This window comes from Pagrus major, chromosome 20, assembly GCF_040436345.1.
Source record: "Pagrus major chromosome 20, Pma_NU_1.0".
NCBI classification, from domain to species: Eukaryota; Metazoa; Chordata; class Actinopteri; order Spariformes; family Sparidae; genus Pagrus; species Pagrus major.
In genome coordinates this window covers 11,251,544-11,266,051 of record NC_133234.1, presented here as the reverse complement: position 1 = coordinate 11,266,051, position 14,508 = coordinate 11,251,544, and the positions used below count along the sequence as shown (strand labels likewise).

At 42.4% G+C, this 14,508-nt stretch overlaps 1 protein-coding gene across 3 annotated transcripts; it reads left to right on the top strand.

Annotated features, from left to right (window-relative positions):
• Positions 1-2,499: 2,499 nt before the first annotated feature.
• On the top strand, positions 2,500-11,537 carry fscn2b (fascin actin-bundling protein 2b, retinal). 3 transcript variants are annotated; one of them, XM_073490229.1, is made up of 6 exons: positions 2,500-2,592; positions 2,733-3,459; positions 9,735-9,891; positions 10,726-10,847; positions 10,983-11,150; positions 11,332-11,537. In XM_073490229.1, exons 1-6 carry the CDS (start codon positions 2,500-2,502, stop codon positions 11,535-11,537), a joined length of 1,473 nt encoding a protein of 490 aa, XP_073346330.1. The 3 variants fall into 3 exon arrangements, with proteins under 3 accessions (XP_073346330.1, XP_073346329.1, XP_073346328.1); XM_073490228.1 differs by having other exon boundaries at positions 10,983-11,156; XM_073490227.1 differs by having other exon boundaries at positions 10,726-11,150.
• The last annotated feature ends 2,971 nt before the right edge of the window (positions 11,538-14,508 follow it).

Below are 14,508 nucleotides of genomic sequence, written 5' to 3'. Positions count from 1 at the left end.
GTTACATAGGGCTCCATTGTATAAATGATCTCCTTTGAAATTACTTTGAAAGTACATTAAAAAAGTTGAATTATCATTTACATCACTAAAAAATAACGCTGACAAAAAACAATCACAGCCACAGGTTTCATGTCTGATTCCTGTTGGTTCAAGGAGATTTGAAAGGATTTATCAGGGTTTATAAGTCTCCTGTTCAAATATTGAGAGCAAGTAAAAGTAAACGTGATCATTTTGATCATATTAGGAGAATTTGTTGATTTTGAAATGTGTTTTCTTTTGCTGAACCAGTGTTATATTCCTGTTTTGTCTCATGATGGTTAAATACTGCGAGGTTAAAACTACCCATATATGTGCTGATTGGAGGTCCTTTCATTTCAGACTTAAAACAGTGAAGCTGATCACAAGTCACATCTCAGAAATGTGGGGTGTCCGTCTGTTTGGTGTTCACACACTCAGTTACATCACTCATGTCCTTTGGTATCTGTGTGTGTGTGTGTGTGTGTGTGTGTGTGTGTGTGTGTGTGTGTGTGTGTGTGTGTGTGTGAGACACGCATTGTTTATCACATTCTGCGTAAAGCACAGCAGTTCAAGTCTGGGTCAGGAGGAGTAAATCTTGGGTGGGTGGTGTTTGCTATGAACCCTGGGACCCTCCTCTGACCTTTGTGTGTGTGTGTGTGTGTTTGTGTGTGTGTGTGTGTGTGTGTGTGTGTGTGCATGCATGTGGTTGTGTGTGTGTGGTGGTGACATATATGTTGCTGTGGGTCATTGAGTCTATGTGTATGTTTATAGCCATTGACAAGCAGGAGGGTGTGTGTGTGTGTGTGTGTGTTACCGGAGTGGGGAGGGGGTAGAGCCGATAGATTAGCCAGGTTGGGATGATTGGGTTGAGGATTAGATGGATTCAGGAACAGACACGTCTGTTTACTCCGCAAAGAAGACTTATAATAGGCTGATTGGCAAGGTTGATTACTCACACACACACACACACACACACACACACACATGCAGGCACTCTTGCTGCACACACACATTCATTCAAAACCCCATATGTTGATTAGCTTATTATTGTTGCCTTTACAACACTCGTCATCTCCTTTCCCTCCCCTTCACTTGTCTTCCAAATTCAGATGTAAAGTGCGACTCCCTCGGCTTCTTGGACACATTTCCCATTAGAACTGACCCAGAGAGCTTGCAATCAGAGAAGGTGTGTAACTAAACCCTCAGCATAGGCAAGTAAGTGGAGCCGCACTCAGGCAACTACCCCAAAGGCACGGGGAGTGCTCTGGTTACCCGGCGGTGTGTGTATGTGTGTGTGCGCATTGTTTCTACTTACCTGTCTTTATGTGTCACAGAAAGAGGTGAAGTGCAGGAGCTCAGAATAAAGCGCAGAGGCAGAGAAAGGCAGGATTATACACATGGCAGGTTAGAGAAAGGCAGAGAGAGAGAAGGAGAGGATGGGAGGAAAAAGCGACAGAGGGAGGCTTAAGATTACAGAGGCAAGCACCCTTTGTTGCTGAGTTCAGTTGTGATGGACGGCTTGTGTTTAGGGAAAGAGTGAAGGAGTCCTTCAATGTGCTACCATAAAATTTGCAGGACCGCTGAGGATGTTCTTCTTGACTGATCAAACTTTTGTCTGACAAACGAAGAGCCTGGACTTCAAGGAAGGTGAAGAAGAGGGTCAGAGTATTGGACGTGATCCAAAGATAGTAGGCGAAGGAGCCAAAGGAGGGGCAAAAAGCCCCAGGGAGGGCTAGTCAGGGGGTACCAGGTGATTAAGCCTTCAGGGTGAGTAACAAGTCAAGCAAGGACAGGAGTGAAGCTGGACAAGAGATCAACAAGAGAGAGAGGGACAGGGTCGACTGTAGGAGTGGAGATAAGCAGGCGAGATCAAAATTAGTCTACAGAGAAAGAGAGGTTGACGGACTCGGGACTAAAGACAGATCAAGGCTGACTCAAGTCTTTGCTGACTCTAACCTGATTAGGCTGACGAGAGGGAGCGGTGGAGGAGAGCCGGGAGACCCGATCAGCAGAACGTGGGAGCCAGCAAGAGAAGGAGAGGAGAGAGAAAGAATTACATGAGGACGCTTGGTGAAAAAAGCCTCTTAAATCTGGGAGCTGGAATTAGAGCCGCAGAAACTGCAGAGGGGAAGCCACAAAACCGCTGTAAGTAAATTAGGAGGCTGTAGCTGGAAAAATGTATAATGAAGCCATGGGCGGGGGAAGGAATTTGTGGTCTTGGGAGTGCTTTATATGCTGTACCTTAATGAATTGATTTCCTGTCTTTAAGACTTTCTCATTTCATCATTCTCCATGACTTCATCTCCTTCCTTATTCCTCACCTCTTTAAAAACCCTTATTCCCCCCTTTTTCACATACCCCTCACTCCTGCATCGCATGTAAGGTCTATTTACCTCTCTCTTTCTCCTTTCCCCACTCTTTCCCCCATCCCTAACTTGTGTCACCCCTTGTTCTCTCACATTCCTGAATCCACAGGTGAAGATGCCTGCTAATGGGAACCGTCCCTTGAAGTTGCAGTTTGGTCTAATCAACCATGAGGGTCGCTACCTCACTGCTGAGTCCTTTGGCTTCAAGGTACAAACTGATATAAAAGAAGAATTGTAACATATTTGTATCATTGTCTGTGTCATGTAGCTGTACTTTATTCTTTTAGCCACAGGTTTGTTGTAGATAGGACTAACGATCGAAAGCCTTCATGTTCTTCGTTTCCTCAGGTGAATGCATCAGCACCAAGTTTGAAGAAGAAGCAGAAATGGACTCTAGAGCAAGACTCCCAGGATACCCAGGTGGTGTACTTGCGCAGCCACCTGGGACGCTACCTTGCCTCTGACAAGGACGGCAGAGTCACCTGTGAGGCTGACGGGCAAAATTCCGACTGCCGCTTCCTAATCGTGGCTCAATCAGACGGTCGCTGGGCCCTGCAGTCTGAGCAGCACCTCCGCTTCTTCGGTGGTTCTCGGGACTACCTGTCCTGCTTTGCTCAGTTAATCACAGATGCCGAGCTGTGGGCAGTGCACCTGGCTCTACATCCGCAGGCCAATCTGCTGTCAGTGGCCCGCAAGCGTTATGCCCACCTCTCTAAGGAGGATGGTGAAATCGCTGTGGATGTGAACATTCCCTGGGGGGTGGCATCGCTCCTGACCCTTGTCTACCTGGACGGAAAGTACTGCATTAAGACCTGCGACAGCCGTTTCCTCAGCAATGATGGGAAGCTCTTGATGGAGAATGGGAGGGCCACAGCGTACACACTAGAGCTAAAGTGTGGGAAGCTGGCCTTTAAAGACTGTGAGGGGAAGTATTTGTCCCCCATGGGGCCTACAGGCACCCTGAGGTCTGGACGGTGTTCCAAGCCGGGCAAAGATGAACTGTTTGATCTTGAGGAGAGCCACCCACAGGTGGTTCTGATGGCAGCCAATGGGCGATATGTCTCCATAAGACAAGGTAGGAAAACATCAGCAGTAGATAGACACAGATCTGATTTTGCCCTGAAGCCTTGCATGCATGCACAAGCTTCAACTCTTCCAGCTTCCTCAGTTTCCTAAAGTCTTACACTGAATCCCAAATGTCTGATTAAACTGAGGAAGGCTGACCTTATGTGCCATCGAGAGTGGTCACATGAGCCTTTAGCTGACACAAACTGACCTACACACATACATAATATAAGAGGGGGTAACAAATACTACTACTACTACAGTTACTACTACTCACCTATATACAGCACATACTGTGCACTGCACGCCCCCAGAAAACGAAGCTTACAATTCACAGGAAGTACATTAACTTGTGGACTCGCTGCTGAATATTCATGGTAGGAAGGGGATAGGCCAAACTAATGACTGACAACTGATAAGGGATGCATGGTAATTATGGGTAATGTAGTCTGCACATCAACATGCATTGACATCACATTGGACAGTAGCATCTTTCCAGGAAAACAAGATAGATGAGGCTGACATGGGAGACTATCAGCCTCATCTGGGAGACCTGAGACGAATACATCAATCGTTGTAGGGCTGCAATTGATTTAGGTTAGTCCACTGTCCATATTAAGTCTCAGACTAGTGAGTGATATGGTCAAATAATGGATTTATTGTGCGCCCATATTGTTATTCCCCCCCCCCCCCCCCCCACATAATCCTAAATCATAAATGGTGGTCTTTTGGGTTAGGGTTAAGGTTGTAAATCCCCTTTCAGATATACCTCCTGGCTTTGTTGGATGATGGTGTTAACAATACGCTTTTGCCTGCTTGGGCTTACTGAAACAGCTGCTTGTAACCTATATGCTGTACAGTAACGCTCTGTTGATACTGTATTATGTATTTACTCCTCAGTCTTGTGAGAGGGCTGTTGAGGTTATTTGATCAGTATGCAGCCATGACACCACACTACTACACTGATGGATTACACCTGCTCCACGTTGGCTTCAAAGTAGTTTTCCCTCAAAAACAAGGTTGAATTTCTTTGATCAGTGTGAAAACTAGAAAAACTGTAATTGTGAAGATCACGTTTCATCTGAGCAGCAGTGCACTACAAGTACTTGCCAAGTGTTCAGCTGCGGATGGTCGAAATGGTCTGATTTGAAACTGGATTTGGGGTGGATTAGCATACACCAACAGTGCTTGTCAGCATACTTGGCCATGACACCCATCGGCAGGCTGCAGATTCTTGTCTGCAGGGTCGAGTTACTTCAGCCCCTGGTGCTGTAACTGAATCTCTCCCTGCTCATTGTTCCTGGTTAGCAGTGGGAGCTTCAGGCAGAAACCAAACGACCAGGAGCACTGTAAGCTGATTGGTTGAAGGGACGGAAAGATATGGTGCAGGATAAAACATGCAAAATGTATATAAAGTAGCTTCATCTATGAATGTATGCACAGACAGAAATACTTGCCGCATGCTCACATTTTTATGTTACCGTCTCTCATTCTTTCCCCCTCTCTCTCTTCCTACACTTGTTCTGCACAAACAAAAGCTTTATCTTTTACTGACACACTCGCCCACACACAACCATACCGTCCTGCTGCGGCAAGTGGTGAGGTGGTGTTTTGAATTATTGATGAAGTTGGCCCCTGTTCCTGGAAGGCGAAGGGGGGAGTCTGCTTTCAGAAACCCAAGCTGCTTCTCACCTGGGGCCAAAGCTTCTGCCCCTCCGAGTCCCACTCTATCCTGCTAATCTAACCCGCTAACCCCAGCCTCAGTCAGTGCTGATATGCTGCTGAAAATCAGATGACATTTCTATTATTTTTTGCAGCTATAGCATTTCAGTTTTGAATTAAATCAACTTCTTGTCAAATGTCCAAATATTGAAGCTTGTATTCACAAAATGGAACTATCAACATTTTTTTAAACAAATCGCTACCTGTCAAATTCATATGCAAAACAAATGGGGGCAGCACATTACCAGAGTAACCGCTAACTACTGCCAGCTGTAGTTGCCGTTAGCGAATTAGCTAACTTAGCAGTGCAGCTAGCAGTCTGGACTGGGAGAGTGTTGGTATTTACACTGCTAGCACAGAAGCTTTGGAGCTGGATAGGCCATTGCTAGCTGGTTGGCATGCTAATTTCAGTAAATATCTCTTCAACACAATAAGTAGACGTCATAACATCCAAACTGTTATTCCTTCACATTGAATTTTAGTTAATTTATCAACCAAGATTCCTAACTATTGCACCTTTAAATGGCCATGCAAGACATTACCTGACTTTCCCTGGTTTCCCAACTTCCCAGCAATTTGTTGTGTATGTGCTTGCAATGGGAAAACCTGGTAACACTGACTAAAATAAAGTCAGGGAGAATGGATGATAGTTTGCAACAGACCTAGAAAAAAATCTATATTTGGTGAAAGATGTGAAAGGTTAAATTGTAAAATTTGACTAAAAGTGGGACAAAAGCACAAAATGGAAAATCCTGACACACTAGGACCTCAAAATCCTTCAGTACTTGGGTAACTATGCCTTTTTGCCTCTGGTTTTCAACATGATGATTAAAGAACGAGAAAATGGAAAGCAGAGCAGGGAGGATTCAGCTCTCAGAGGACTTTAGGACAATAGGAGTAGGTGTGGAGACTTCATCCTCCCTAATGTCACCTGTCTTTACACATAAATTAGTACCTTTGTTTCTGCTCCATTTAGTGCAGAGGAGTCATGTTGGCCATCTATTTTAAAGCGAGTGGCAATGCAGTAAATGGGTTAGCAATAAAAGAGGGTCAGCTGTTATGAGGTAGAGCATGAATTTAGATGTAAAAGTGTTAAAGAGAGGCTGCAGTGGGATACAGTATTTTCTGTCTGCAGTGTGTGTGCGTGTGTGTGTCTTTGTGTGTCATGTAGATCTGTCATCATGTCTCTCATCACCTCCCTGTGTTCCTCAGGCCTAAGTGGTCCACTCTGCCCTGAAAGTGAAAAGGAGATGATAGTCCAGAGACACAAACTTTCCATTAACACACATGAACGCAACACAAATACACACATACACACGATGCATGCGTGCACAGACACATACAGGACAGATAAGTGAGGGGAAAAATGAATGGACTGAACTAAAAAAACAACAGAAAATGTAGTTGTGAAGGATGAAGGATTGGAAGAAAGAGGAAAATAAGGAACAGGGGGATAGTGGCATCAGCTTACCATTAATAATAGATGTCAGAGCCATCTATCGCTGATGGATTAGTTAGGCTTGCTCCACTTGCAGGCTGCAGGTAGGACAGAAAGTGGAGCTGGATCTGGGGTCTGATCCAAAATGTGCCACCGCTGATGTTACCTATGTGTGTTTTTGTGTCTGTGTACTGTGCATAGTTTATCAGCGATCGTGGCTATGATGACATCTTATTTTGTATGCTTGACCAACCGGTGTGTCAAAGATGGTCATCAACACAGCCATTGATACCTTCAGATTGCTGGCTTGGATTTCAGCATATCTAATCGCTTTCTCCCCCTGTTCTCTGTTTCGTTCTCTTCCTCCATCCTTCTCTCCTTCCTCTGCCTCCTCGCCTCTCATCTATCAGATAGCGTCGCTGAGGTCCCAGCTGAGCCCTGTCGGAGGATCATTTCTGGGTTGAATTAGTGTGAAATGGACACATGGAATAGGTAGACAAAGCATGACATTGAGTCGGGATGAGCGAGAATGAGAGTGATGGGCCCCCAGGCATGGGTGCAGAGTGGAGGGGCAGAAATGTATTCTTCAAATGCACTTAAGATCAATGATAATTTAACCAGTTGTAAGACCTCATGATACCTAGTTTATCGGGTGTGAATAAGATGTGATTAAAGCGTCCCAGTGGCTCAGTAACCATGACATCTTTGTCGCATGTGATCCCCTTTCTTCCTCCTGCAGACTGTATCTACGCTCAGATATCAAATTAAAAGAAAAATGCCACAAAAGAATCATAGAATAGCGGAGAATTACTCTGTATTGAACCAGAAGCTAGGGCTGAACACCTGGTATAAAATGTTGTTTTAAAGTTAGAATTGTTTATTTTAATTTTTATTTTTATTTTTATTATTATTATTATTATGATTATTATTATTATTATAAAACTGTGCTGTAACCAGGCCTTTCAAATTGGTACTTGTATGTGCATCTGTGTTGGATTATGCAGATGTAATCTATGTGCGTGTTAAGTTGCCTTAAATAACTTGATGCAGCCTATCATGGTAAACTCAGGATTATTTCTTGTGATTCTCCAAGAACATATAATATAAATATGGGAGAAACCTGGGTCAGTCTCATTTAGAACATGCACACAATATCTTGTTTGGCTTTTATCCATGTTAGCAGCCTGGCTCTATGGTTTGCATTGTTGGTCTGTTGGTTGATCCATCAGTTTGGTCCAGATTGAAAAGTGGTGGATATATTGCCATTGAACTCTGACATTAATGGTCAAGCACCATCAACAGACAACATACCTGCATATCTAATGACATTAAAATAAGCTTTAACTGTACCTATGTTTAGTGCTAATGGTTAGCAATGGTTAACTTGCTACTATGCTAAATTAGTTGAGCATGATAAACATACATTGCGGCATTAAATGAATACCATTTTACATTTACATACAGAGTGAGTAGACATGTGACACAGTCATCAATGTACATTTAGGCTTCCTCTAACGGGCATGTTAGCACACTAGCGTTAGCATTAGATCACAGCACTGCTGTGCGTAAACAGAACTACTAGGTACTTACTGTTGTTTAGATTCTTTCTTTGTAACCCATTGAATCATAGTTTTTTAGGACAAAATGTATTTTTTCTGCAGCTTTCCAGTGCAGTCAGTTGCAGTTACCATAAAACCTCCATTCCTAAAGTTTCATTCTAAAAATTATCTTTTTTATTTTTTAAGGCACTTTTCTCAAATAGTTTGGTTGTTATTTTTTTTAAACAAAAATACCCAGATGTACATGAGTATCCTTTAAGCTACACATAACAATATATAGTAGCTAGTTAATGCTTTTACATTTTTAGCATGTTTGCCATATGCTTGGTCATTCATAGCTTAGGGTTGAGAGCGTTTGGTAATTATCTGTACGTCCTGCTAAGTGTGCACCATAAAATCCTCAGGTCTTTTCCTGTTTTTCCTTTATTCTTTTATTGAGGGGATTGAGGGATTGGACTGGGTAGCACTTGAAAGCTGATTATATCAGAGCCCCGCTGAGAAGAGGGCAGATAGGCAGTGCCGGAGGTGGGGTGATGGTGGGAGGGGGTCAGGGGCAAGGAGGGAGGGAGGGATGGGGGAAGGGAGGGAAGGTAGAGAGGGATGACCAGATGAGAGGAGGGTGAGGCACACAGATTGGTGTTGTTAAAGGATTAGGAAAATGTATTGAGATTTTCTGTGATGCAACTCATTTGGGATTTACGTAGCTCTTTGCAATCTGTCTGTTGGTGGTGATAAACAATTGTTGTCTTTTCTGCCAACATTTATCATAATGCTAACAGTTGAAATAGTAATCACAAAATGACTTCTCAAATAAGCAAAGGTGCAAATCAAAGCAGAGAAGTGTGGATGTCACTGTGTTTGCATTCCCAGGTGATTTAGTGCGTGTTCCTTTGCTTTTTGTGTTTGTTATGTTAAAATAATTGGTTCCTATAAAATGTTAGACACTCAGAGGTGTGATTTTTGTTGGGTTGACAGTGTTATCTCTGCATAGCTGATGAGACATTACTGTGCAAAACATGCATTCCAAACATTTAGTGTGTGATAGCTCGGCTCTGTAAGATTTTCCTGCATGGGCACATTTAGTATATTTATTTTATCTACTGTGTATTCTGTCCATGAATGCATCCAGAACCACAATCAGTGACAATGTATTCAGCCTCAGGAAGCTGTATGCTTGGCACATCAGATCAGTGGAAGATGGAACCGCTTAAAAATAACCTAACATCCCAGGATCAGACGTGATTACTAACTCTGTCATGCTGGGCCAAGCTAAACATAACAATACAAACTGATTAGCGAGCTGCCATGTCGCCTTTTCCCCAAACTATTTTGACTTGCCACTGAGAGGAAAAGAAAACAGGTCTGCAGTGGAGCTCAAAACTTCACCCCTCATGCAAGTCGTAAATGTTGTAATATTACAACTTGTTCTGCAGTAATTGCACATATGTTACATATAACACTGCAAGAAATGACTAAAATGGAATATGAGCATTACATGAGCATCCTTAAGTTTTTCATGATTTCTGAAGATTTAATGACATGATGTGCCTGCTATGCCCCTCCCAGGAGTAAGCCTCGCAGCCAATCAGGAAGACGAGACGGACATGGAGACATTTCAGATGGAGATTGACAAGGAAACCAAGAAGTGTACATTCCGCACCAGCCAAGGGAACTACTGGGCTCTGGTGGCCCACGGAGGTATCCAGAGTACTGCCACTGAAGTGTGAGTGAATGCTCTCATATCGAATGAATACATCAGTAACCTTATGTGTCAGTTCTGCATTTTATAGCACAGATATGTTTATACAAAAACATCTGTTCTGCAACATAACACTACGTCCTTGGCTCAAAGTCATTAAGTTTATAATGACCTTTTTTTCCCTTCATCATCAAAACATTAATGTTTCCCTTTAATCACACAGATGGTTACATGGTGTCACCACTCAGATGTCAACTGAGTCGTAACACCATGTAACCGTCATTACTAAATGGTAAATCTATAGTTAATTAAACTTTAGTTCATAGTTATTTCAATGTTAAACAAACAATGAAATGCTTTATAAACCATTTATCAGGCAGTTGTTTATTGAGAAGTTGCAACTGATGTTTATGAACCCTAAAAATCATTTAATAATTGGTTCATAAAGCACTTCACTGTTTGTTAACATTTAAATAACTAAAGTTTGATTAACTATTTTTTTTACTTTAATTTACCATTTATCAATGTTGGTTAGTGTTACCACGGATGCTTACTGAAAGAATAATGCAACTCTGTCACAGCACGGAAGACAATGTCTCACTGAAAATGCAAGTCAGTCATGGAATTTAATCAATTGGATAGAGAAGTGATTGATGCCTACAACTGAAAGAATAAAAATAATATTTTATTGGCAAATCTGATTTAATAGAAACTTACTTCTCTCTTTGTTGGCCTGCTTTAACTTTTTAAGTCTTGCATTTGCACTAAACATGTAATCATCAATCATCAATCATTATTTCCAAGACCATGTAATGGCAAGTAAACCCTCATTTTCTCTTTGTTCATGCCCTCCTGCAGGTCAGCAAACACCATGTTTTCAGTGGAGTGGCTCGGCCAGAAGGTGGCACTAAAAGCTAACAATGGAAAATACATCTGCATCAAGAAGAACGGCCAGCTGCTCGCCGTCAGTGATTCCACAGGTATCACACCATTTCAGGTTTTGTTCTCCTCCTCCATTCTCTACACTGATGTACCTCCTCCCTCAAACCCGGCCTCTGACTCCTCTTGTGTTTCCTCTGATGTGTCTCCATCATTCTGCCGTCACCCTTTGTCAGGCGAGGACGAGCAGCTCACTTTGAAACTGATCAACCGACCCATGCTGATCCTGAGAGGAGAGAACGGATTCATCTGCCACCACAGGAACTCCAACACTCTGGACGCCAGCCGATCAGTCTATGACATTTTCACCCTGCAGTTCAGTAATGGGGCCTACCATATTAAAGGTCAGGGTGTACCCTCTCAAACAAGATTGATTTAACTCCTGCTTTCTTTTTTGCGACCAGCTCTGACATAAATTTGTGTTTCAGCAATGAAAAATGGTCATTCAAACTAATGTAAACCCTATAATTGTATCATAAACACATTTCTGTTGTGGCTGACTGTATCTGCCTTTTAATCCTGAAGGTGTGGATGGCCGGTTCTGGTATGTGAACAGTGCCGGGCTGGTGTGCTCTGACGGCGAGGTCCCTGAAGATTTCTCCCTCGAGCTCCTTGAGCACGGTCGCCTCGCAATCCGTGGCAAGAACGGAAAATACCTGCGTGGAGACCAGGGAGGCACTCTGAAAGGAGACGGACACAGCCTGAGCAGCTCAGCCCTGTGGGAGTATTGATTCAATCCAGTATTAGTCCTGACACGAAACCTGACATTGACTCTTCTCGTTGTTGAGTTAACTCTGGTGAAAGACAGTTACTCATCAGCCTGTACTCATTGCATCCCACTTTTTTCCTCCTTACTGTTACAAAGAGGTGGTGACAGTGAACTCACAGGGATAACTGACTCATACGGGGGAGAAGGTGCAAGAAGAGGAACTGATTCAGCCAAGAAACGTCTTGACAAAGTGAACTTTCGAGTCGGTGCTTGATCTCAAACAGCAGAATTAGTGTGAATGAACTTCAGAGTGTTTGTGTTGTTCTTTTAGATTTTTTTTTGTAAGTAAAGGTGCAATATGTAAGAATTGTGGCTGAAAACATTTAAAACTCCAGTAAAATGATCAGTTAATGTGAAGGAATAACAGTTTTGACATTATAACGTCTATTTATCTATCTATTGTGTGGCAAAGCATATTTAGCATGCTAACCAGCTAGCCCACTCCCAGTCCAAAACTCCTGGACTAGCTGTGTAAACACTCTTCTGGTGCTTCATGCTCCCGACCGCTAGCTGCACGGCTAACTAAGCTAACTAGCTAATGGCAGCTTCAGTTAGCAGCAGTTACTCAGATGACATGTTGCTCTCTATTTATTCTGAGTATGAATTCAACAGGTGGCCAATTCTTACATAATGCACCTTTAACTATTGTTTGATGCTAAACTACAGATTAAAAAAACCTTCTTTCAATAAAGACCTGTAGATTTATGCAGTGAAACCAAACATCAGTGTGACATGTCAACCAGGCTTTCAGGTATTACATTATTTACAACAGGGCAACAGAAGTGGTCAAACAGGTGTGTAATGACACTCATCCAGCTGAAGAAGTAGCCTACAACAAATCAGGGTGCAATTTGAGACAGACATTAGAAGTGAGGTCACCTGTAAGTGGAGTTCAGGTCATTAGTATGGTACTGGTGTCTAATGATGATTACTAGCACACAAGAATGACTGGGTGTAGTAGTCAGCTGTAGAAACAGTAGAAGACTGTCACCAAGTCTCATGTGCCGGTAGCAGCACTAATAGGATTATTCAGCCTTCATCATTTTTCCCTCCATTATGTTTTTCTACATTTCTTCTTCCTCTCATGAACATAAAGATCCAAAATACACTTATATGTCTGGTTATGTTTTGTTTCAGGGTAACACTTACTATACTAATACTAATACTGAAATATAATATTGCCTATATTGCAACCTCAGATGACCAGGGAGTAACCACAGGCAATAGGTCTCCGTCAACCAGCCTTCCTGTGATCACGGCTGGACACCAGACTAGGACTGAATACAGCCTCTGAGACCAAAGGAAGTCAGTTTGAAGACAGGGGATGGAGGCGATTTACAGCGGCCCTTACCAGGACTATGACTCTGGGAACAAGAAGACATGGCAGGCAAAGACAGGAGAGGCATGAAGCGGCAGAGGAGCATTGGGTGAAAACAGCATCAAGAACTGGAATATTTTCACTCCTTACGCTGTGGATTCAGGATTTATTTCAACAAAATTAGGCAATTAAGCTTGTTACTTTGGTAAAACAGAGGAACTTGAATTTCTTTCTTGATATTTTGTGAGTTTACTTTGTTTACTTTTTAGACTAAGTAGCTAACGCTTTTACATGTCCCAGCTGAAACTATGGGGGCTTTCAGACTCACCTCTTGCAGTACAAAGTGGTATTACAAGCAAGGACAAGACAGGGCTAGCTGGTTAGCATGCTAACTTCAGTAGACATCTCTGAAACACAGTACATATAGACGATTTTGACACAACAACAACATCGTTTGGTCACACTTTGTTGACAATAGTTCATTTTTGAATGTTTTAAACTTACAGCTGCTGTAAGTGTTGTCATCGTTTCAGCTAACTTCCTGTCCCTTTTGCAGTTAGCAATCCCCTCCCTCTTCTCTACTCACCACATGAATAGAATAGAATAGAATAGAATAGAATAGAATAGAACGTGCAGCAGTAAGACATGGCATGGAGTTCTCTGTCCTGATTGGATGAAGTGGGCAGGGATACATTTCTTTTCTCTTTTACAGCATAAGCAGGGGGAGGAGAGTCATGGGTTACTGACCAAACACTCTATAACAGTGATTACTGTTGGATTATAGAGCTATTTAACCCTTTTTTAAATAGAAATATATCAACTACAGCAGCTTTAAATCCTGACCATATTTTACAAATTGCCCCTTTAAACCCTTACTTAATGTTATTGTATTGTATTAATTAACTGTTAGTTTATTATTATTACTGTATTAACTAATGTCCATAGCATCTTTATATACTCTGGGCCAGGCCAGCATCTGTGTAGGAAGCAGAGACATGTGGCCTGCAGAACCTGCAGCAGCTGTCGAGATGTGGATGCCAGTGGCTGTCACTGCTGCTGTTTCTGTGACGAAGGTATTGATGTTGCTGTGATGATAGCAGAAGATACCATCAGTTTCTCACCAGTCATGGTCATTGTTTTACTGGTTTGCTTTTTGGTCCGTTTCTGGTGGATGAGCTGATAGACTCTCTCAGGAGAGATGACAACACAAACAACACAATGATCACTCACACAAATCTATCAGTCTGCAACACTTCACATAAGACTCTCTGAAAGTTGAAACAGGCCTCATACGTGTTTCCTTTCTAAAATTCCAGGTCAGTGTCACTAATGTGAACATGAAGGAAAGTGGTTGAATCAGATGAAGCCTTACAGCATCATTAAGGTTTGGCTGTTTTAAAGTCACATCACTGCCACCTAATGGAGACGATGTGACATTTTACCTTCATTTTTCAGATGGGGTGCCGCAGATGCTGAACATCAGAAGACATTTTAAAGCCTACATACATTGTTGTGCACGTATGTCTTTCACAAAAATGACAACAGCTCTGACTTAGTATAATAGTGTGATAAAATTAGGGAACAATTTATAGTGGAAGAAAATACAGTATTAACT